This window comes from Sciurus carolinensis, chromosome 4, assembly GCF_902686445.1.
Source record: "Sciurus carolinensis chromosome 4, mSciCar1.2, whole genome shotgun sequence".
Taxonomy (NCBI): Eukaryota; Metazoa; Chordata; class Mammalia; order Rodentia; family Sciuridae; genus Sciurus; species Sciurus carolinensis.
In genome coordinates this window covers 131,142,848-131,166,122 of record NC_062216.1, presented here as the reverse complement: position 1 = coordinate 131,166,122, position 23,275 = coordinate 131,142,848, and the positions used below count along the sequence as shown (strand labels likewise).

Sequence of the window (23,275 nt, the reverse complement as noted above, 5' to 3'; positions counted from 1 at the left end):
GGAGGATGAGAGCCAAGACCAAGCTAATTCAAGTAATGGTGAAGTCTTCATGGGCATGGAGAAAGTAGAAAAAAAAAATCCCAAGGTAGATGTGGGTTACATCACAGCAGTCACAGGACTCAATATTTTCTAGGGGGATGGATTTGAATATCAACAGTCCTGAAAAGACAGGCACACTGTTGCAACATTGATGAAAGAGCCCTTGACTGGAAGAAACATACCTGCCACTTACTAGACTATGACTTGAGCAAGGTACTCAAACATTTTTCTCAGTCCTCAGCACCCTCTTTTGTAAACAGAAGTGATTGTGAACATTAAATAAGTGCATTAGTTCTACATACAGTCATTAAGCTCCTACTATGTCCCAGATGACACGCCTAGTACTGAGGACAGAGAGCGATACAAAGGTTCTATAGTCCAAGACTTCAGAATAGTAGAAGGAGAAACAAAGATGAAAGCAATTATTAAAACACAACTTGCTGTATATAAAAATGGAAGCAGGTTCAGGATGTACTGTGACTACACACAGAGGGGCTGTGATTTGTTCCGCCTGAGGGAGGGTAGGAAAAGCTTTTGAGGTGATGGTTTAAATTGAATTTTTATGTTGATTTGAGTTTTCGAGAAAGAAATGGCAGAAAAGGACATTTTGGACAGAGAGGGAAAAGTGGGAAATGTTGTGGAGAACTTTCAGCATGGTTTCTTAAGGGGCCTACAGAGTTCCATGTGGCAAAAAGCAGAGAATGAATTACCAGTGATGATCACAAGGGAGGAAGACAAGAACAAAAGCATCAAGGACGGATGACAAGTTAGGAAGCTGAAGTGAGGAAGTGACATCATCAGACCTACACTTGGAGAGGAAGTCTGAATAAAAAAATGATAAAGTGCACTGCAGTGACGAGCAACCTGAAACAGAGTGATCAGACAATATGGGGTAACTCTGAACAAATAACACACAATATGGCCTAAATCTCTGTGATCACAGAATATCACACCAATTAATTCTCTAAAACTGAGTTCAATTTTGTGGTGATCGCTTGTGATCAGACAAAGCATTTACTTTGGAATCCCAAGATGTATAAATTAAATATGGGTGTAAACACAAATACAGATATAGATATAGATTTGTACTAAGATATACATAAACATATCCAAATAGATGCAAGGTTTTTTTTTCAGTATTTTAATTTGTTTATGTAAAGCAATGTCTTAGTACTGTTTCACATTCACAATATCCTCTTGGATAGAGATAAAAACACTTTTCTAATCTTTGAACTCAAACCAACACAAATGTCTGACTGAAATAATTTGAACAACACAATCTAATTTCACGTGTTTACTTCCTGGGGATCCTGTGTTAGATCCTAGGGAAACACGACCAAGACACAATTCCTGTATCTAAGCAGCTCCTTAACAGTGTGGACAACATACATGTACAACTCATTAATGCCACTCGATGGTGGATATTAGCTTCAGTAGAGCTAAGGGAGTTGACATTAACATGATTTCAATATCCATGATCCATCCATCATAAAGAGAATGAAGAATGTCTTGTGTTTTATCTGTCCAAAAACCTATACCATCATGTGATAAAGACCTTTAATATCCTATGGGCTAAACAAAATGTCACATGAGTCCACGCTAAACCAAACCCCTTTGCTTATAGCAGGCTAGAAGGAGGGATACAGGTGTGAGTGGATCAGTTGGGTCTTTATTCTTGTTTCTCCTGAACTATTCAAATCATAACAGGTTAAAAACCCAACAAATATGATCAAGAATTCAAACAAGAAAAGTAAATATATTGGGGGGAAAATATCCGCAAGGCTTTATCCATGTGAAATGGTATCACTGTAAAGTTGCAATTTTCAAATTTTGTAACCCTACACTGCAATTCCATATTTATGAAAATTAGAAATTATTTGGACTGCGAGTTTCCTATAATATTAAAAGAACTTTACTCAACAAATTTTATATCATCAGCCTACTTTTTTACAAAGTTCTAAATTGCCCAAAATATTTTAAGCTTTCCAGTTGAAACGTAGCTAGATTTGCTGGTGAAAAATTATATCATCATTTGACTGAGCAGTTAATATTTTATACACAACTAAATCATATCAATAGAAGAAATAAAAGAATGAAAACAAACGTTGTTTTTATATAGCAATGTACTTCAAAATTAACATTTCGAAATCTCATATCTAAAAATACACATGCCCAAGACATTAATAAGGACTTCCATGTGCAGCTTGCCAAAGTAGTTCATTTACAAATTAAAGTCAAACTTGTGCAAAAACACATAGACACAGTAAGCACTGATGAATGATTTTTAAAGGAATCACCATGAATGTCTACAATGAAACAAGTGCTCTACTGAAAAATTTACCTCTGTATCTATTTACATAACCTTTCACAAGAGATGTTACATGATCACAAGCCTCCAGGCTCCAGACAGATTTCTATTGGTACAACATTTATTCTGTGATTTCACAAACCTTATACTAAGTAACTGAACTAATGTGTACCATATGTTCTTATTTCTTTCAACTCTCAATGCTTGTCATCCACTGCCAAACCACAAATTCTCTAAGAAACCTTAATCAATGTGTAAACTAAAAGGCAATTATATTTCTATAAGAATATCTTGGATGATTTTATAAGCCTCTTATAATCCCAGATAACCCCCTGTACATGTCTTTGTGAGCCAAGATACTCTTTCATCAATCATAACTCAGAGAAAGTGGGTTAAACTGTGAGTCTCTTCAGCGACTACATCCTTCAGCTGCCTGATGTTGTGTTTTTAATATCCAAGCTGAAAGTGTCATGTCTCATATTATCCAAGATGTGACAGGCCAAGAGAAAATGCTAAGATGGAACACAAAACATATTGCACTATATACAACCACATTCTGAACCTTCTGCAGACGTACTCAAGAACCCTGAAGATTCGGCATGGTTGACATAGCAAAAGTTACTAGCACTCACATTTTCATTAATTATGGTAATCCTGGCTCTTACAGAATAATCACGAATGTGTCAATCATTACAAACAGGCTGCCTGATTATGTAACTCATGCTAAAATTATTGTGAATAATCCCCGTATGCCATGTGTTTTCATATAAACCACTTAAAACATGCATGTTATTTAGTTTCTCTTTATCTTGGTAGATTTCTTGACATCTTTCCCTGTATTTTCTTTCACTTACCCAATGTTGTTTTCATATATTTCTACTCTAATTTCTAATATAATCGATTCCTTTTTAGTGTTTTCATTAGTGGATTATAGTTATACATTCTAGTGGGGTTTGTTTTGACATAATCATGCATGATGGAATATAATTTTCTCTATTTCAATCCCAGTTCTTCCTCTTTACCTCCATTCCTCCCTCCCTCTGTCCCCCTTCCTCTACTCTACTGGTCTTCCTTCTATTTGTTTTTTTTTTAATTGGTGCATTCTTTACAGTTACATATAAAGGTGGAATTCAATGTGGTTTATTTGTATACATACATAGCATAATTTAAGTCAATTTCATTCCACAGTTCCCCCTTTTCCTGTCACTCCTCAATCCCCCTTGGTCCCCTTCCTCCATTGCACTGACCTCCTACTTTCATGGGACACCCACCCTCCCTTTATTTTCCTTATTTTACTCTAGCATCTGCATATAAGAAAACATCCAATCCCTGATTTTTCTGTGTCTGGCTTATTTCCCTTAATATGATTAGTCCCTCTATCCCTCCAATCAATGTTATAATTTCTAATATAATCTGTTTCTAATCTCAAGATGCTATTTTACTTCAATGAATGAGTTCCCAATATTAACACAAACTATTATAATCTCTCATAAATTATCTGGTAACCTTTGTTTCATGTTTTTTAAAAATTTTGGGCCAGATATGTATTACTGAACACTTAATATATGTTACACTTTGGGTTGACCGCTGAGAAATGATGTGAGATGACAGTCCTTAACCTGATGCAGCCTTCCAGCTACTGAGGGAAACCAACTTCCTCTCCTTTGCTAGTTAGCATGAACTCATTCCTGTTCTTCTACAGAATGTCACATCAGGATCCTACCCATAGATGGCAAGTTTCTGTGAGATAAAACTTCCTTTATCTTCTGTGAGATATATCTTCCTTTATATATTATTTTGATATATAATTCAAAAAATGCTTCACTAGAAAACAATTTTTAGACCTTTAAAATAATATCTTTATCTTTTCAATAACCCTCTCTCTACTTTGGCAATAAGAATATTTTCCTCTCTGTGCTTAACTTTTTGACAAATTAATAAGACATTTTAATAAAGTCAAATATGCCTATCAAAATTGAAAAAGATACACATTCATTTCTCACATCCACAAGTCTCTGATATTTAAAGACACAAATAAACTCTTTTAATATGTGATTGATGATGTAATCCAGAGTATTTTTTAAAATGCATATTGACTAATCATTTCAAACAGATTCCATTTCTGTTTAAATTCTAATGGAAACTCTCATAACATTCAGATCTGGAAGAATTCCAAGGATGAGCTACTCAACTCCCAGAAGTTATTAACATGGCTTCCAAATGGCTAATTCACTGTATGTTATTTTAATTTGTGAAATAAATAATAGTTCAAATGACCTTAATTCTGTAACAAAATTCTTATTAATTTGATGAATGAATTCCATTAACTATCACATTTGTTTATAATTTAGCTTTGATATTTTGTCATACAAATGGTCAGTCCATCAAATAAACTAATCTTGTAAAAACTTTACACTTGTCAGATCAGAGACATCTTTATCTTTCCAATGAAGATAAAAAGCATCTTTTTTTTTTATTTGCAAGATTTAATAAACCATAGGAAAAAAAATCCTGCTGGTCATACAGAGCACTGAAGGACACTCTCTCTATATATATACTACACTAAAAGTAAACTATCATAATAGTCATAATCATAAAATGTATGATTAGTAGAGGAAACCTTCACTATTCAGAAGAGTGAAGCAAAATTCTGAACTAGAATTCTATTTATAAAGTGCAAAAGTATTCGAATATTAATACCCCAAAACTCATTCAGAAAGGCAATAGGTGTATCCGGAAGTATCGTGGAAAAGCAATTTCATTACTCTCACTAGCATTTTAATATATAATTCATAATATGCTTTACTGGAAAACAATTTTTGGACCTTTAAAATAATGATTATACTAAGTATCTAATAGTAACAGTAATACTGGCAAAAATGATAGAAATAAATGAAACTTCTTCAATTCTTAAAACTATCCCCTAACATTGGCAGCGTGGGTATTTCAGGCATCTTAGACAGCTATGAAGTAACAGAAAGCCAAAAAGTTAACCCATGGGACACGTAGAAAAGAGGAATTAAGCTTCATTCTGGGAAACTAAAAGTGACATTACTTTGATAAAAATAATCAAACTAAATTGGTGAAATGGATCTGAAAGGCTTTGAGGACATAGGTATTTTATCCTCACCTGAGTGGTACCCATCCCTAACAGAAAAACCAGCAAAAATGAACATCCAATAAATGTTTGTTAAATAGTTGAGAATCAACAAGTCAATAGAGATTAATCCCTGGAGATAATTGACCATTGAGGTGACAAAAGTCACCAGCACAGTGCTTAGCAACAAATAGAAAAATATTATTTTGTTGTGAGAAGCCAAATATTTTCAGGCCTGGTGAATGATATGACCTGTCAACTCACAAAGAAATCAAAGATTTCAAGCAAAGCTCCTTGCTGTCTTACAAGCAGGGCAACAAACTTGGTGTAGAGATTTTGCCTCGTTTGTTTCTTCATAAATGGTGGTCAGGTGGTTGGCACTTCACATTGGACCATTGTGTAGTTAAGTTAATGTCAGATTGTGTTCTGAAGAGGCAATCCACCTAAATTTGGTTTGTCTTTCATTAAACAACTTAGAAAGTAGATAATATTTAGATGAAAACAAACCAACCTACTACGACCCTTCCCATTACAACAAAAGTAACAGAAATCTGCTTTTCAAAGTACATACCTATCTTCCAAGCACCTGTGTAGTCTAGAGAATGAAACAGGACTCAAAAGCAGAATTAATCTGAAGGGAAAGATACTCAACATCTAAATAAAAGGAATGGCTATTATAACTAAGTAAACCTGAGTAAACACTGGAGAACATATTTGAGCCAGGCAGTATAAAAATGATAATTAGTAGCTAATTGCCCTTATTATTCCATGCTTTGGCTGATTCTCTAAGACTTACTGGGCCACATTTTATTTTCAGAATGTCTCTATGAATATGAAGACTCTGAATGAGGTCATGGCTCTGTGTTTTTGAACTACTTCACAAACAAAATAACTGTTGACCAGGGCATGGTTGGTCAGCTAAAAGCCAAAAGAAAAAAGAAAAGAAAAATTCCAAACTTTCCCATACTGAAACCACCACACTAATGATAAAATACAGTGTATTTAAGAAACGGAGATACAGCAGTTCCCTACTAATATTACCATCAGTTTTATTCCATAGAAATTAACACAACGAATGGCTCATTTTAGGTGCTTGTTAAATCTTTGACTGAGATAAATAGAATGAATGAAATGTGTGAATGAGTAGAAAGGCAAAAAGCCGTAGCAATACAGCAAACTAATTTATACAAAATTATTGAGCTAGTATGCTGTTAGCAGCACTTAAGAACAGCATCACTGAACTATAAATAAAATCTGCAGAAGAGAAAATAAAATGATTAAAGGAATTAATTGGACACAGGTGTTCTTGAAGCAGGTTCCCAGGAAGAGAAAGCCTTGCCACATATCTTCATTTTTAAAGGCCAGTATGACACAAACTGACAAAAATAAGACTCCAATCACTGGAATTTTATTTCATCAATCCCAGAAAGAGATAAAAAGCTAAAGATATAAAACTGTTCAAAAGGGGCTTACTTAAATTTGTGAATGGTAGATCTGTGGAGGTTATTCAGCTCAGTGTCAAAACCTGTTCTGCCAAAGGATGTTTTTTAGATTCAGGGCTGAGGAGAGCTGCCTGAATGGTAGTCTAGTCAATATGATACTCCTTAGCTTTGAGAACAAAGACAATGGAGAAGGTGTACGCTCTCCAGGCACCTAGCAGAATGTCTTAATGCTATTTCACTGTGAGGTAGCACATGTAAAGTGCTTACTGATACACAGAAAATGCTTCAGGGGGCCGGTATTATTACACCTGGTCCAGGAGCAACCCAGGTAGCTTCATCAATCTCAGATTATCTCTTTTTATTTTCTCTTCACAGAAAGTTCTTTTGCAAGTTTCTATTTGATCATTCGAACTTGCCACTTTCATTTCTGACATTCTTGTCTAGTAACATCTGAACAGTATTACAGTAACCTTGACAAAAAGTTGTGTGTGGGGGGGAAACCTCATAAAGTGTTATGGACTGAGACAGTCACTCCTTGCTTAGAAATGAGTTGTGTTCTAATGTCTTTTAAAACATATAGCTGTCTGGTTAAGGATGATTAATAATTTAGAAACTAATGAATTATTCTTGAGTTGCCCTCTGAGTCCCCAGCTTTGGTTGTGTTCATGTTAGGGGCTTTGCAAAGCAAATTCATCTTTATCTGGGAAAATGATGAATAATATCAGATGCTGTACAATTCATATATTATGGGAAGATAACATTTTTACCAGGGGCAGTGGAAGGGACAGATAAACTAGTGGTATGCTCTGTTATGGCCAATATTATATTTGAGAACAAAGATGCCTAAGAGAACATTTTATCATTTTGGTATAATTTTTTGGCATTATAAATTTGAGGGTTTATCAAGGGACATATGACAGTTTTTTAGCAAACCAAAATATTCTGCTTACAAACAGCTCTTACTTTAAAAGGGAAAGAATAAGTTGGTTTCCCCTGTGATTTTTCTAGACATGAGAAAGAACAGCCCTGCATTATTGCTAGGCTTTAGATTCATTAAGAGTTTTCTTCTTTGAAACTGTCTAATCCTATAAATTTGAAATTCCTAAGGAAATGTAGAAAAACCTTGACACCATGTAAATCCAAACACGGTCTTCAGAAGCAATGCTTTATTCCACAGGGAATGCTCATTTATCTTTTATCTCTAGGTTTAAAGTATACAAAACATGAAACAATGTCTTTCTGAACAAAATGACTTTGCTTTTTAAAAAATCATCCTTTAAGAACAAGTATGAAATTTTCAATTTGCAGTCAGGTTTTAAATTTTAAAAACCAATATAGAAAAAAAATGTGATGTGATGCAACTAAAAAAATCCCAGATACTTACCTGAATATAGAAATATATGTGAATATATATGAATACTAATGAATTTCTTGTTTTCTTTTCCCTTTCTAAAAATACATTACTTAGCAAGACAGCTATTCTTCCAAAATGAGACTTAATACATCTTGATAACATTGAAGCTCTTCAAAAAGATTCCTTTTCCAACAACTGAAAAACCAGTATTGACTCTTATTTTTTTTTTACTTACAAAAAGTTACAAAAGTATGGATGTTTCAATATTCTTAATTTATAGTTTAAGTTTTAAAATGTATTTATGCTATTAATTTCTACATCAGTTAATATACTTCAACAATTAACAGATGATAGTCTGACCTAACTTCTTATTTTTTCTAGCAGATGCCCTTAAAGGGGTGTTAACCAAAATATTTTATAAAAAGAACAGTTAATCCTAAAAAGAGGAAAACATTAGCACAATTTTTTATTGTATTAGTTGCACTGAGGGCAATTTGTTTTGTGGGGATGAGGGTGCCAGGGGTTGAACTCAGGGGTACTCAAGCATTGAGCCACATCCCCAGTCCTTTTTCATATTTTATTTAGAAACAGGGTCTCACTGAGTTGCTTAGCACCTTGCTTTGCTGAGGCTGGCTTTGAACTTGCAATCCTCCTGCCTCAGTCCCCTGAGCTGCTGGGATTACAGGTGTGCGCCACCATGCCCGGCTGCGGCACTGAGGGCAATTTTAAGGCGGTAGTGTAACAGATGCAGCTGCTGTTTTAACAGTAATTCCTTGCTAGAAATTCTTAATATCTTTTCATTTTGAGTAGAATCCAAGTCTCAGCCTGCTTAACACACATATTGCTTTTGGATTATCCTAATTTGTGCTCTCTTTGGGTTCTAGTCTAATCCTCAAGATGTGGGGCATTAGGGTACATCAAGACACATCAGGCTCCCTCCTGTACTTTGAGTGCAGATATGAAACTCCAGGCACTTTCCTTTAACAGCATTAGCTGCTGTTCTCATTGCAGCTCTTGCAACTTTGTACTTTCTTTGTCTTTGTTACAAGTTCTTTATCTACCAACACCAAAAATGCTCTAATCAATAATGTTAAGGGAAAAGTGGCCCTTTCTCCCAGAATAGGGAGCTGGAGTTCTGCATTTCTTCTTCAATGGGACAAATAAAATATTTTTAGCCTTTAAAAATGTCTATGCTTTCAGCTGGAAAAAAAAATGTTTGCAGAGTAGGGAGGATGGAAGGAGAAAGAGGAAACACAAAGAAGAGATCCGTTTTAAAGGCTGGGACCCCAAGAGGAAGCAGGTACTCCTTCTACTGTCCTTCTAGTCAGTCAAGGTAAGTGTTACTTTTAAGCTACTGAACAGGATCAAACAGACAATGGACCCTTGGGACTAGCTGGAAGAAACCTTTTAAATTTTTCACATTCAATAAGTGAGAGTAATTTGAGAATAAAATATCATCAACCAGTTAAAAACAATCAATCACTTTCTAACTGGTTACTTGCAAAGAGCCAGATACCATATGAAGACTTTGATCTTAACAGACAAACACAACTCTATGGAAAACCAAGAGTATAAATACATACATTTACTTACTATTCAGTACTTACAAGGTAAGATTCAAAAATCTTTTTTTTTTTTTATTTTTACAGACTGCATTTTAATTCATTGTTCACAAATGGGGTACAACATTTTGTTTCTCTGGTTGTACACGATGTGGATTCACACCATTCATGTAATCATACATGTACATAGAGTAATGATGTCTGTCTCATTCCATCTTTCATACCCCCATCCCTCCCATTTTCTTCTACATATTCTAAAGTTCCCCCATCATTCTCTCATTCCCCACGCCCATCCCCATTATATATCATCCTCCACTTATCAGGGAAAACATTCAGCCTTTGGTTATTTGGAAATATCATGCTAAAAGAAATAAGCCAATCATTTTTTTAATTCTCGGATATTCTATCTCTGGCCCCATATGAACAATTATATTTTGATTTTAAGACTTAATATACAATAATGCCAATTCACCAACTAATGTCAGAATGTATATTAAACAACTTTTTAAAGTATGTGTAAGAATTTTTGCCTACCAACATTGAACCAAAGATGGATTTAAGAAATGAATAGCTAAACAAGTAAAACATTTACCTAGACCAAATTCTTTTCTCTCTACTCTTCTATTTTTGTCTCTTTGAACTGTAGAATGTTTATGATGGTTTAGAATGATTAGCCAATATGCCTTTAAACTTAAACCAGAAAATAATTTTAACTCAATAAATGATATTTCAGTTATCTAACAGTTTTCTCAACTTTTTTTGAATGAAAATAAAATAGTTTAATAATTAAGGATGATTTTATTCCAACACCATTATATTCTAACAGTTTTTGTTAGAGCATATTACCAGTTTAATAGCAGAATTCAGCTTTCCTATTTTGGTTCTGTCCATGATAGAGACAATCAAGTACATCTGTTAAATTTTAGGCAATACAATTTGAGATATTTTTAGTATTTAACATAGACAATATCTAGTCACATGAATTCCAGGGTTCTTACAAAAATTAAGGGAAAATTCCCAGTCTGAAAATTTTGTCAATGTGTAACTTTGCATAATTTGACATATAAAATAATGTACAATTTGATCAATGTATAATGTGAGATAAATTTTAAATTACTCATTTATTTATTCATTTGAAGTGCTCGGGATGGAACCCAGGGCCTTATGCATGCCAAGCAAGAATTCTACCATTCAGTTACATCCCCAGCCCAATGTTCCTGCCATGGGAGGCTCTTTAACATTCCATTCCCTTTAATAAAAGAACACACACTTATGTTTATTGAGTCTCACTATAGAAGCTCTTCCTCACAATGCCATGTTCAGGAGACAGAAGGAGGCACCTATAATATAGACTATGCAAATTCTAAAGAAAAAACTATACCATATGCATGGGGGTGTGATGTGGCCCATATCAGCACTGAATCTATAAATAAGTTCTTTATAGAAGCATTGTACTGTGCACCCTTTTCCTGTATAAAAATTATTTTGTTACGGATTTTTTTGTCCAATGAAAATGATCAAGAGTTATTGAAAAATAGCAGGTTGTGTTAAGCCTCTCCTTTTATCACTCTTAAAGAAACATAATAAGATTTCATAGGACTGCCATTAGTAGCATACAGGAACTTGATCCATCCAATCATGTGTTGCTAACAGTCAACTTTTGCAAAATAACATCAAGCAAGAAGACATCTTGCCCCATGAAAGGTGTCTTTAGCCCTAAACTGAGAAAGCTGTTTTTAATGATATTGATGTTTGATGAATGAAACATTATCTAGGGCTTACGTGCCTATAGAATTGTCCATATTGCCAGTATAGATAAAAATTGCTTTGGTGAGACTGAATCTAGACCCAAAGTTTACAGAATTTATTTTGTAATATATATATATATGTAATATATATATATATATATATAATTCTAGGATGTCAAATGAATCACTGGAGTTGGAAACATTAGTGCATCTCTACATAAAATCAGTGCCCCTTTCTAATAGAGTACTCAGTGTCCAGACCCATAATGCCTTCTCACAGGTTTCAAACACCTCACAAGAATTATGGGAGCTTACTAAGTCAGTATAATTGTCCTATTTTTCAAATGGTAAGGGTGAATGAGGTGAAATGGTTTTCTTAGAATCTAAGTTTCTTATTTCTAATCCAATCTCCTGATCTTACACCTTATTACCTACAAAGACCCATATTTACAAAATGTAAACTTGATTAGTTTTCTGGGGAAAACATTATCACAAAAGTTTGTATTCCATGTAGTATTTTTAATGTAAAAATTGATTACTTCTGTATTAGAAACTGGCTCCAAAACCACACAGGCACAAACGTACAGCAACCTAGGATTTTACTAACAGTTAGCAAGGTGAGTACCTCAGTTTAAATCAGAGCAGGAGCTTCCTAAAAGTGTCATGTAATTCTGGTCTTCTTTATTGCTGTTCCATGGGAAGTAGATTGCCATAGTAATCTCCCTAGCAAATTGAAACTGTATTTCAGTGTTTGAGCCCCGGTGTCGAAAAATGATAAAAGCACTGTTTTAGAGATTAGAGGCAAAGGAGGTCAACTCCCTGAATTTCTTTACTCCTGACATGAGCCCAACTTCTGTTTTTTCTGTTTTAGGTTCAGCTCCAGTGAAGCCCAAGCTTCCATGTACTAGAACTTGCAAGAAGCTTCTGTGCACATCACACGAGTGTGAGTTGATACTGACACAGTAATCACCCTTACTCTATTGAATGGCTCTCACTCTTTAGCTGATACCATTATGAAAAATAGTGCTAGTACAGCCTCATGGTCACTGAACAATCCTCTCTTATTTAGGTGGCTAACATTCTTAAAGATTTATTTACAAAGAAGACATTAATGATATAAGGAGGACACTTGGATTATGGAGTTTCTCAGTATAGGTTTTATTGTACAGAGACATTCCCCAAACTAAATAAAGGAAGTGGCTGAAAATCAAAAGCTATCAAAGATCAGAAAGTATTTGTGATCTTTACAATCCAAACATAGACACTACAGCAACACTTGTTCCTTTTTACTATTAATTGTTTAGCTAAATGTGATGGAGTCTGTTTTCTACTTCTTCATTTGTGAACCTTCTGTATCACTATAATTGTGCCATCATTAATTTCTATTTCTTAATTATCATATATAGATTTATAGTAAATAAAATCATATCTTAATCACCCCAAGGATTATTTATTTCCAGTACACTGTCCGGCTTATAATAAAGGACAAAAATTTCATGTTATTATACTCTGATCATTTTCAATATATTTTGCAAAATCTCTAGAAATCCTACATTTACAATTAAACTAATAAAATGATGAAAACAACAACAAAATTATTCAAAGACAAAATCCAGTAAAAAGACATTAAAACTGAGGATATAGAGCCATGCTTAAAACCATCAAAAGCTCTCAGATTTTAGCCCCTGTATAATACTGCTGATTACTTTTTAATATAAGATACATTTTTCATAATGATTAATAGGAATATTTTTACCACAAATAGCTGAGTTAAAATGAGCTTAAAAAACTTATCTATATGTGAAAAATATTTGTAATAAGAGCTTTTCATAGTGAGACATAATGAAAATTAGAAATCAGTAAATAAATGAAAATTAAATAAAAATTTTAAATTGGTTCAAAATCACCTAAAACTCAAAAGATAATGTTAAAAATGTTTTGGAAATCTTAAACATTTAAGTTTAGAAATTTTACATCAATTAAAGAATACTTGATATAATATTGCATGGTATTAGAGGTTTTTTCCAAAGTTCTTTAATGGCATTTTTAATTAATGCCTTAATAAAACACTTCAAGTTAGATTTTTTAAATTGCATCATCTATCCATCCATACATACAAAATAATGTACATACAATCATACTGCTGTTGTCAAAACTGCAAGTACATAATTAAAACATATTGACACAGTATTACCATTGTAACTTTTCCTCTGTAAAACTGCTCACATTTTTTATTCTGCAGTGGTCAGTTGAATTTATGGTAGAGAGTTATATGATGACTTACAGATGACTTCATGTTTCATTTTGGTTTACTTGCTCTTCAAATCCGACTTGGAATGGTGACAACTAAATAATCATCCATTGTTAGTGATTTAGAACACCAAAAGAGAGCAAAATAAAAATATACGAACACACAGAAGCAATCCAACCACTGATGGATGAATGGATAAAGAAAACACGATACATACATTAAAAAAGAAGAAGAAAATCCTGCCATTAATGACAACATGGATGAACCTTGAGGACATAACATTATGCATGGATATGACATTACATGCAATAAGCCAGTTATGGAAGAATGAGCATTACAAAATCTCACTTATATGAAGATGCTAAAACAGTCCAATTAATAGAAGGAGAGATGGTTACCAGAGGCTAGAGGAGGAGGAAACAAAGAATATTAAACGAAGGGTACAAAGTTTCAGTTGTGCAAGATGAGTAAGTCCCAGAGAGCTGTTGAGCATCATAGGGCCTATAGCCAGCAATACTGTACTATGCATTTAACAATTTGCTAGGAGGGTAGATCTTATGTTAAATGTTCTTATCACAAAATGATGATCAAAGTAATAAAGAGAGTAGGAGGAAATTTTAAAGGTGATGAGTATATTTATGGCATAGCTTGTGGTGATGTTTCATGGCTACAAAATTATCTCTAGATTCATCAAGTTGTATACATTAAATATGTGTAGCATTTTACCTCAAAAAAGGAGTTTAAAATTCCTATGCTAAATCACAGGTGAAATTTGAGCTTCTAAAAGCTAAATGTGAATGCACTGCAATTTTTACTTAATTTAATGCTATCACTTAAAATAAATTTTAAAATTTGAATTCTAAAACAACATATAATTGCTAGTCACTTATTGAATAATGAAAGCTTACATAAAATGAAAAACTAACATAAAAAGACACAAAAGTCACATCCTCCCTCCACTTTTTCTTCCAGGATGCCTTAAAGCATCACAGTTTCAGGTACTACAAACCCAACTTCAGGTTCAGATGTCCATATAGTCTCCTAGAACACATGTATAATGTACACAACTCTTCATAAACTTAGTGACCTCTAAGTATTTTAATTCTAATATACATATATCTACAAAAATATTTCATCAAAAATTTTAGCTAATTTATGCGTTTCTTCTCTTGGAAGAAATAATAAGTACTCATCTTTCTACACATTGAAATGTCCTGTTTCATTTAAAATATTGCTTATTAATTATAACTGACTTCTCTGTTTTGAGGATGATTTGTCTTCATTATAAAATACCACAATCTAAAATATTTTCATTTAGATAAATGGTAACATTTTGAAATCAATCTATAGCAAGTCAGACTCTATTTAGTTTCTAATAAATAAAAGGTGGTTGTTTTCAAATAATAACATTTAATTTTTTGTTAGTTTTTCTTTATTGGATAGATAAATGACAGACAATGCTTTTCAGTCACCTCTAATGATAATATAAGCCTAACGTGGCACCAGATCAACCTCCTCTGGGGATTCCAGATGATTAGAGAAAAGTGTGCTTACCATGTTCCAGCCAGGGTAGAGGTAGTCTGTACCCACAAATTCAAAGTAGTGAGCAAAACCTTCCTTCAGCCACACATCTTCCCACCACACAGGAGTCACGAGGTCACCAAACCACTGCAGTAACAAAATGAATGGGCATCAGATAAAATCACATCTATCTGGGAATGACTTTATCGAAAATTAAATATATTAAACAATGATTATCATAACTGGAAGTCATTCCCCAATTGATTTTGTGATCTTCAAATGTGTTGTGGCAAGACTATATTGATTTATTTGACTACTTGGGCCACGCTAGTGTTTTATAAATGCATTCAGAGAAGAACAGAAAAGAATGATCAGGGAACGTGACAAGAATATTTAACTTGGAGAAGAAAGGAGTCAGGAGAAAAACATTGATGGAGGCTGTCTTCAAATGTACGAAGGCTTATTATGTAGAAGAAAAGTTTTGTTTCTTGTGGCCCTACAAGGGAAAAATTGGAATTAACGAACAGAAATTAGGATTGATAAAGGGCTGCTGAAATACAGAAAGTCCTCCAACTGAGACGGCCTCATATACAAAATACTGCCTTCAGAGATAGTGAGTGACTCACCACAGGAGGCGTGAAAGCATCGCCCTCTAGTGGCAGAGGCAATTCAAGAGGCAACACTGGCCAACTGCTCCAACTAAAGGCTGTGAGGGTCCTCCACACCTGACCCTCCATGCTTCCAAGATAACCAAGGGCAGGACCCAAAACTCTAAGATGGCTTCATGAAAAATAACGTTGAAATTTTTCACTGGTGTTTTGATTAAATTATGATGCAATGCTCTGAAACCCATACTTCCTTTAGGAAATATTAAGGAATTTTTTTCATAAAAAAAAAAAAGTACATTATATGCTGGAAGCTATCCTAGAGATTTGAGATTCAGGGATGAAAAGTTAAATAATTCCCTTTTCATGAAGCTGAAAATTTGTTGTGGAAGCAGGGAGATGAAGTGAGGTAGACAATAAAAAGAAAAAGAAATGAACAACACAATTTCAGATCTTAATAAAGTATTATAGGAATGGAGAAGGGAGTGCTTTAGATTGTGAAAGCAAAAAGAATGTTAGTAGTTGACATTTGAATTTAGACTTTAATGGTAAGAAGGGGACAGCCCTGAGAAGGCCCTGGGTAAGAGGATCCCAGGCAGATGTAAGTAACCGGTGATGTAAAGACCCTACTTGGGAATGAGCTATTTAAGAAACAGGAGAACCCATGAGGCTGGAAGTATGGAAAAGTCCTGAAAGGCAGGTAAGTACCAGATTATGAACAGCTTTAAGAGTCACAGTAGAGAATGTGGTGACTAAGTGTCTTAATATGGATACTCAGGTATCAGTTCCTCTCAGGGACCTCTAATTGAACAAAAATAAAACACAGCTTTTAATATGTAGATGACATTCAAACACATTTTAAACTATTTTATTCTTTATCAAAAATGCAAGTTTCTCTTTTAAATTATCAACTTGTCTTCAAAATCAGGACAACAAATAGGTGGAAAGGGAGAGTAACATAGGAATTACTATCACAATGAGAATACTATGTGTTTCTCTTAGCTTCTGGTCCCTCTCCTCATGGTAAGTAGTCTACCACTACTAAGCTATACAGGGAAGCAACTCACAATCTGAAACAAACAAGAACCAGTTCTCTGAACAACCATCACATCATCAATGTGCTTTCACGCCAACAGAATTATCCTGCTAACTTGCCATTTACACAGATACTCAAAAAGGAAACCCTCAAAGAGTTGTTAAGTTTCGGTGAAAATTATTCTCTTTAGCATAGAAGAGGAGTCCCAGTTATACCTGTAATGAATCCCCTGTAATTTCTGACCAGGCCAGCATGACAGATACCAACATCTTACAGGTTCACTGCAAAAGGCTGACATTTAGGTAAGTGGTCATTTATCATTAAGTGGCAATTCATTTATTGGCATTTAACAGTTCACCTTTTTTCACTGAGAGCATTTTCCACATCACTCTCTTTCCTCAGTTTTTCTAGCATGTGAAACGGTTTTGAGTTTGTAATATATTGAAGTCAGACTGCATCACAAAGAGACTTCTGGTGTTTCAAGAAAAGCCCTCATAGTTACTGGTAACCAGAACAAACATTGCTTTCTATTGCAAGAACATCTATTTTCAGTAATTTTTCTTCACTAGAATTAAGATTCAGATAAGCATGCCAAATTCTAATACCTTCCCCTCATTGTAAGAAAGTGCGTAAAATCAAAATGAAATTAATTTTATCTTAGCTTCGCTACAAAGTTGGTTAATTTACATATGAATTCCTAAACATGCCAAGAAAAAAAAATATCAATCATTTGAGAACAAAGAGTCTACGGCTGAGTTAGTGAAAGACTTCCTAAGAGTCTATGTGATGGGAAAAGGGGAATAACAAATTGATTTCAGTGAAAGCAAATTTTGACACGTACACAAAACTCAGCTGCATCTTGCAACAATGCAATAAATCATTACTCTCACTACACTTACCATATATGCACACTAATAATCACAAGAAAATAAAGCAAGGGTGGTGAGAAACAGCCACTGGATAGAAGCTCCACAGGGGCCGCTGCTGGGTGGCCCTGCCATCTCACATTTCACTAAACTGAAAGACAGTTGCTTATTCCATAGGACCAGTGTACTTGTTTTTGTTTATGTTGTCATCTGAGAAAAAAAGATGTGTCTTCCAGAAAATACTACCCGGTGCTTCATATAAGACTTAATTAGGAGGATAATAATTTGGCTCCTGACCTAGGTATCTGAAATCATTCTACATTCCCAATAGTTGACACATTATACTTACACCTGATCCTTTTTCTCATACCTGGTGACATATCTCATGCACAATGACCATGGTGACATCCAGCAAATAAGAAATAGATGAAACACTGGGATCCAGCAGTATTCTTTGTTCCACAAAAATACTTAGTCCCCAGTTCTCCATAGCAGCATACGGATGCTTAGGCACAGCTAAAAGATCTAGAAATAGAATAAAACAGTTCCAAAGGCTTTAGGCTTTAACAAAGATATCAGATTCTAAATTTCATATCCTAAAAAAAGTCCAGAAATCCTAATGAGAAGGGATACTTGCTCTCGTGAAGATTTTTATTTTTTTTTGGTGGGGGGGGGGATAAATTAAACCACCTGCCACTTCTACATGACAGCAGAAATATAGGCTATCACTATAAATGCTGGTCATATCCATTCATCACAGTTCATTTTCAAGCCCAGAACTATAGGTGGCTGGAAGTATTGGCACCATTATTGATGGGCCCATCCTAAGAAGTTTCAGAAAGTCAAGGAAACCAAATGCAGCAGGAACCCACAGAGTCCAAAGCATTGTGGCTTATAAAGAAAATATATTCAGTTCAATGCATTAAATACTATATTCTTACTTGTCCCTCAATATTTGCCAAGACAAAACATTTTATATTAGTTTAAAAATGTGGACTCGTTTTTCTAATTGTTTAAATTCTAGCATATTTTTTCAGTTCTGTTAAAAATAAAGAGTTGCATGTAAATTTAGTTTATAGAGAAAGCTGTTATAGTGGATGTAGTAGAGGAAGGAGTATAGAGGAGACTCCTGGGCTTTGGTCTGGCCCTGCCACTATTAACCAAATAGGCGACATCAGTAAATCACTTAATTCCTCAAGACCACAATTCCCTCACCTATAAAATAAGGTTATTGGCCTTATCTCTAAAATGCCTTCCAGCTCGAAAAATCTATGATTAGACAATTCTAAAATCGGGCTTATTTTAAAAGGTCGTGGAGGTATTATCAACTTCTGGTTATGGTGACACAAAAAGTTCAGGCTTTGATGTACTACCTCTGCTCCAGACACACAGCAATGATAAATAAAATATTAAAAACGAAAACTACAAAACATCTCCAGGCTCAAAAATAAACCTCTCCATGGACCAGAAATGGTACAGAAATGTAAAGTGGTGATCACACGTGAAGCCACAGGCCTGCCGGGTTCTGGCTCCAGAAACAGGCAGTGGAAGCTGGGAATTGGCTCCAGCAGGACCCACCAGAGCCAAGAGGACCAACGCCAACTGAATGTTTGATGCCAGGGGTTGAGGTAGGGCATATAAGCTCATGGAAAGAGACTGAAAATAGCTGGTGATCATTGCTTCCTGGGAAAGCAAGCAAGTGGCAGGGTCGGGATTCGAATCCAGCATCCTGGCTCCTGCACCTGGGCCTTTAATCATAATGCCATAGTGTTCATAGTCCCTGCCTCAGAAGTTCCACGTCCCAATATAAATCCTGGAGTGATGCTATAGGATGCTACAGAAAAGCTGTATGAATATGTTCACTGCATTATTGTTTGTAAAACTGAAAAGAGAAAAGTAAATGCCTTTCAACAAGGGAATGGATAAAGAAACTGTGAAAGAGTTACACAAAGGAATACTATACAACAATCAAAATAAGTGATCTCTGCCCTAGATTCTAATACTACAGGTAACAACAATCAGAGAAACATAATATTGGGGAAGATATAAGGCTTAAATGACCCATAGAGGCAGAATAATACCATGTGTTGTTATTTGGAATCTCACACATGAACACACAACCACACAGACAGTAATGGTAAAATACACACACACACACACACACACAAAAAGACAAATAATTCAAGATCACAGTTGCTTCAGGGAATAAAGGAGAAGAAAGGGATGAGGGACAGTTACACAAGCAATTTAGTGTTAATGTCTATAATATTAATGTTTTAAAGCTAGAGTTTATTACATGGATATTGGTATCATATTATTGATTCTTTTATGTATGCTTTAAATATTCATAATAAGTAAAAGAAAAAACAGTCCACAGTTACTATGGATAATTTTGATATGGTTAATTGTCATTTATTCCTGACTTCAACAAATCTCTGCTCTGTGTTGGTGATGCTCAAAAGTCTGAAATGTATATTAAAATAAGTTTAATATGTTCCCTGTATCCTACGACATTTTAGACTAAGAAAGAAGGCACGACAGCTTTCATACATAAGGGAAAATAAATAAAGAGTAAAAATTGCTAGGAGGGAGGAAAATGCAAGCCTGATTGGGAAGATTCTTGAAAAAGATGTTATTTGAATTGGATTTCAAAAGGTAAAGAGGATATCAATAGACAGATACAGGTAATCTCTAAGCTCAGGTATACAACAGGCACTGGAGACACTGTTTTGGTATGTCCTTCAACTCCTTGCTCCCTGCTCTCATGATGCTTATGTTCATGTGTAGGTATGTGGGAAAGAGCAATCAAGAAGTAATAAATGAATGAAAAAAATTAGTAAGTAATAAACGCTACCAAAAATACATGAGTGAGATAATGATGGGTGCAACGGCTGTAACACTGTTAAGGCAGGCCTCTAAGGTAATCGCATTTCTCCTGATATGTGAATGAGTGCAGAAGCCAGCTTGTTTGAAGATCTGTGCAAACGTAATCTAAGACAGGGGGACAATAAATACCATGTCCCTAAGGTAGAAATAAGAGATGCTAAACAAACAGAAAGGAGGACACAGATCAGAGAACTGGTACAAACTGCAGGTACGTAACGAGTAGATATTCTTCTACTGTAGATTTTAACATAAGACCTTGCCCAAAAAGAATGAACTAATCAACAGAGCCACCACTGTGTCCAACTTTGCCTGTCACCAGTAGATGGCAACAGCAGTAGCAGCCCAGTGTCATTTACCTGTAGAGAACTCATGGATTTATGGGCTTGGTTCTTCAGAACCAAGCCTGTTGTTACAAGCAATGACCACTGTACTTAACAGACTTTCAAGAGCCAAGAGCAGTCAGTCCCCAAGACTAAAGAAGCAGATGAAAAACAGGTGTGGGAGGGGTGGAGGGGAAGGGAAAAAATAACAGAATGAATCAAACAACATTACCCTATGTAAATTTATGATTACACAAATGGTATGCCTTTACTCTATGTACAAACAGAGAAACAACACGTATCCCATTTATTTACAATAAAAAAAAAAGAATACAATGAAAAAAAAAAAGAAGAAGCAGATGAAGCCACACACCCGGAAGTGAATTAACTCAAATAGCACGGACAGGAGACTCTAAATATATGTCCAGGAGTTTGGAATAAAAAAGAAGGTGTACTTTTGGGGCAGTTTTAAACAATAAAAACCTGACAAGCCATATAAATGTCAGTATGGTGAAGAGGAAGTTACAGTTGATGCTAAAGCTATCAGGCACGGGAGACCTAAGGAAGCAACTGGTTACACATTGGTCTCCAGAGGTAAAAAGGACAGAAATCAGGGGTAGGCAACAAAACTACAGATCAACCACACGGGGACACTTCAGCAAGTGGACCCAGACTCTGACAAAGTGACTGAGGAACAGAATGGAACACAGAAGAATTTGTAGCAGGGGGCAGCTTTTTAGACAGTCAGGTTTTATAATAGATGTAGGAAGCCACACTTACAGATGGCAGAGGAGGAAGAAAGAGAAACTAAAAACACAGATTGTGCTACTACACGTGTAATAATCTTATAACAGTACTGGAGAAACTTTCTCACATAACTATGCAGAGGTATTTAATTGTACCTCTGTCTTCAGAACTTAAGGGATCTCATATGAAAGTTTTACAATTTAAGAGCACCTTGTATTGAGTATGTGTCCCCACAAGGACTCACACACAAATGTTCGTAACAGTTCAATTTCTAATGTGTAAAAACTGGGAACAACCCAAGTGCCTGTCAACAGGCAAATAGATAAAGTGAGGTATATCCATACAACAAAATACCATACATCAATAATGAAAAATGAGCTATGGATAGAAGCCAAAACATGAATGAATCTCAAAATAGTTACACCGAGTTTAAAAGTTTTGATAAATATACTGTATGGTTGAGGTGATTTATATAAAATTCCAGAAATGCAAACTAATATATAATGTCAGAAAGCAGATCAGTGGTACCCTAGAGTCAAGATGGGAGAAATTACAACACAGCAATAGGAAACATGTTCATTACAGTGATAATTTCATATGTACATATGAATATTAAAGCTTATCAAGTTATACACTTTATAAAGTTTATTGTATATCACTAATCTCAATGAAGCTATTTTTTAAAAAACAGACTAGTAACTGAAATACTGTTCTTTTGCTTATTTGAAGTGGATAAAATTTATTCACAATGAATTAAATTATTTTAATTTTTGCAAAATAAATTAATGAGAATATATTCATTACAATGCACACTCAAAACTCTTTAATATGCCTCGAAAACAGAAAACTCAAATGTTTCAGAATCTAATTTGCTTAGAAATTCAAAGAAAATTCTAGATAAAATTATGCATAGTGGTCTACTTCCAATTAACAACTGCAGCCTAAAAAACTACACATAGGAAAAAGAATTCACATATTATTAGTGCATGTGAGAGCATAAGTTAACATAAAAATCAGAGTCTCTCTACTTGCACCACTTCCATCTGCCCTCAACACACTACAGTGTACCTACCATCTTCACCCTATGTTGAAAAAGCTTGGAAGAACTGAACTCACAAAATCTCAAGGATACTCCTCAGTTTTTATCTGTGGTAGCATTTCTGAGAATTGTCAGTACATTAGTGTATATGATAACAGGATACTCATGTTTTTTTTTCACTTTTCAGATTAGCACTTCTTGTTTTGTGTATCTTGCTTTGTTTTACTTTCTTGTCATTGTCTTACTTTTGAAAATCCAAGTTCTCAGAATTTACACCTGTGATTTCTGTGCTTTTTTTTTTTAATTTCACTGTTATGGTTTAAATGTGCTCCATCTAAAATTAACTTTATGAATCTCCAATGTGGTAGTATTAAGAGGTGGGTCTTTGGGGAAGTGATTAAGTCATAGAGTCAGTTCTCATGAGGATTGATGCTTTGTAAAAGAACTTAGGGTG

At 34.7% G+C, this 23,275-nt stretch overlaps 1 protein-coding gene across 1 annotated transcript in view; it reads right to left on the bottom strand.

The window, feature by feature from the left end:
* Positions 1–23,275, bottom strand: part of Trhde (thyrotropin releasing hormone degrading enzyme) — a 367,467-nt gene that overhangs the window by 164,870 nt on the left and 179,322 nt on the right. Inside the window, exons 4-5 of the mRNA XM_047548697.1 lie at positions 18,200–18,354; positions 15,356–15,469 (exon numbers count right to left, since the gene is read on the bottom strand). Coding sequence (XP_047404653.1) covers positions 15,356–15,469; positions 18,200–18,354 — 269 coding nt within the window. The remainder of the gene's footprint in view (positions 1–15,355; positions 15,470–18,199; positions 18,355–23,275) is intronic.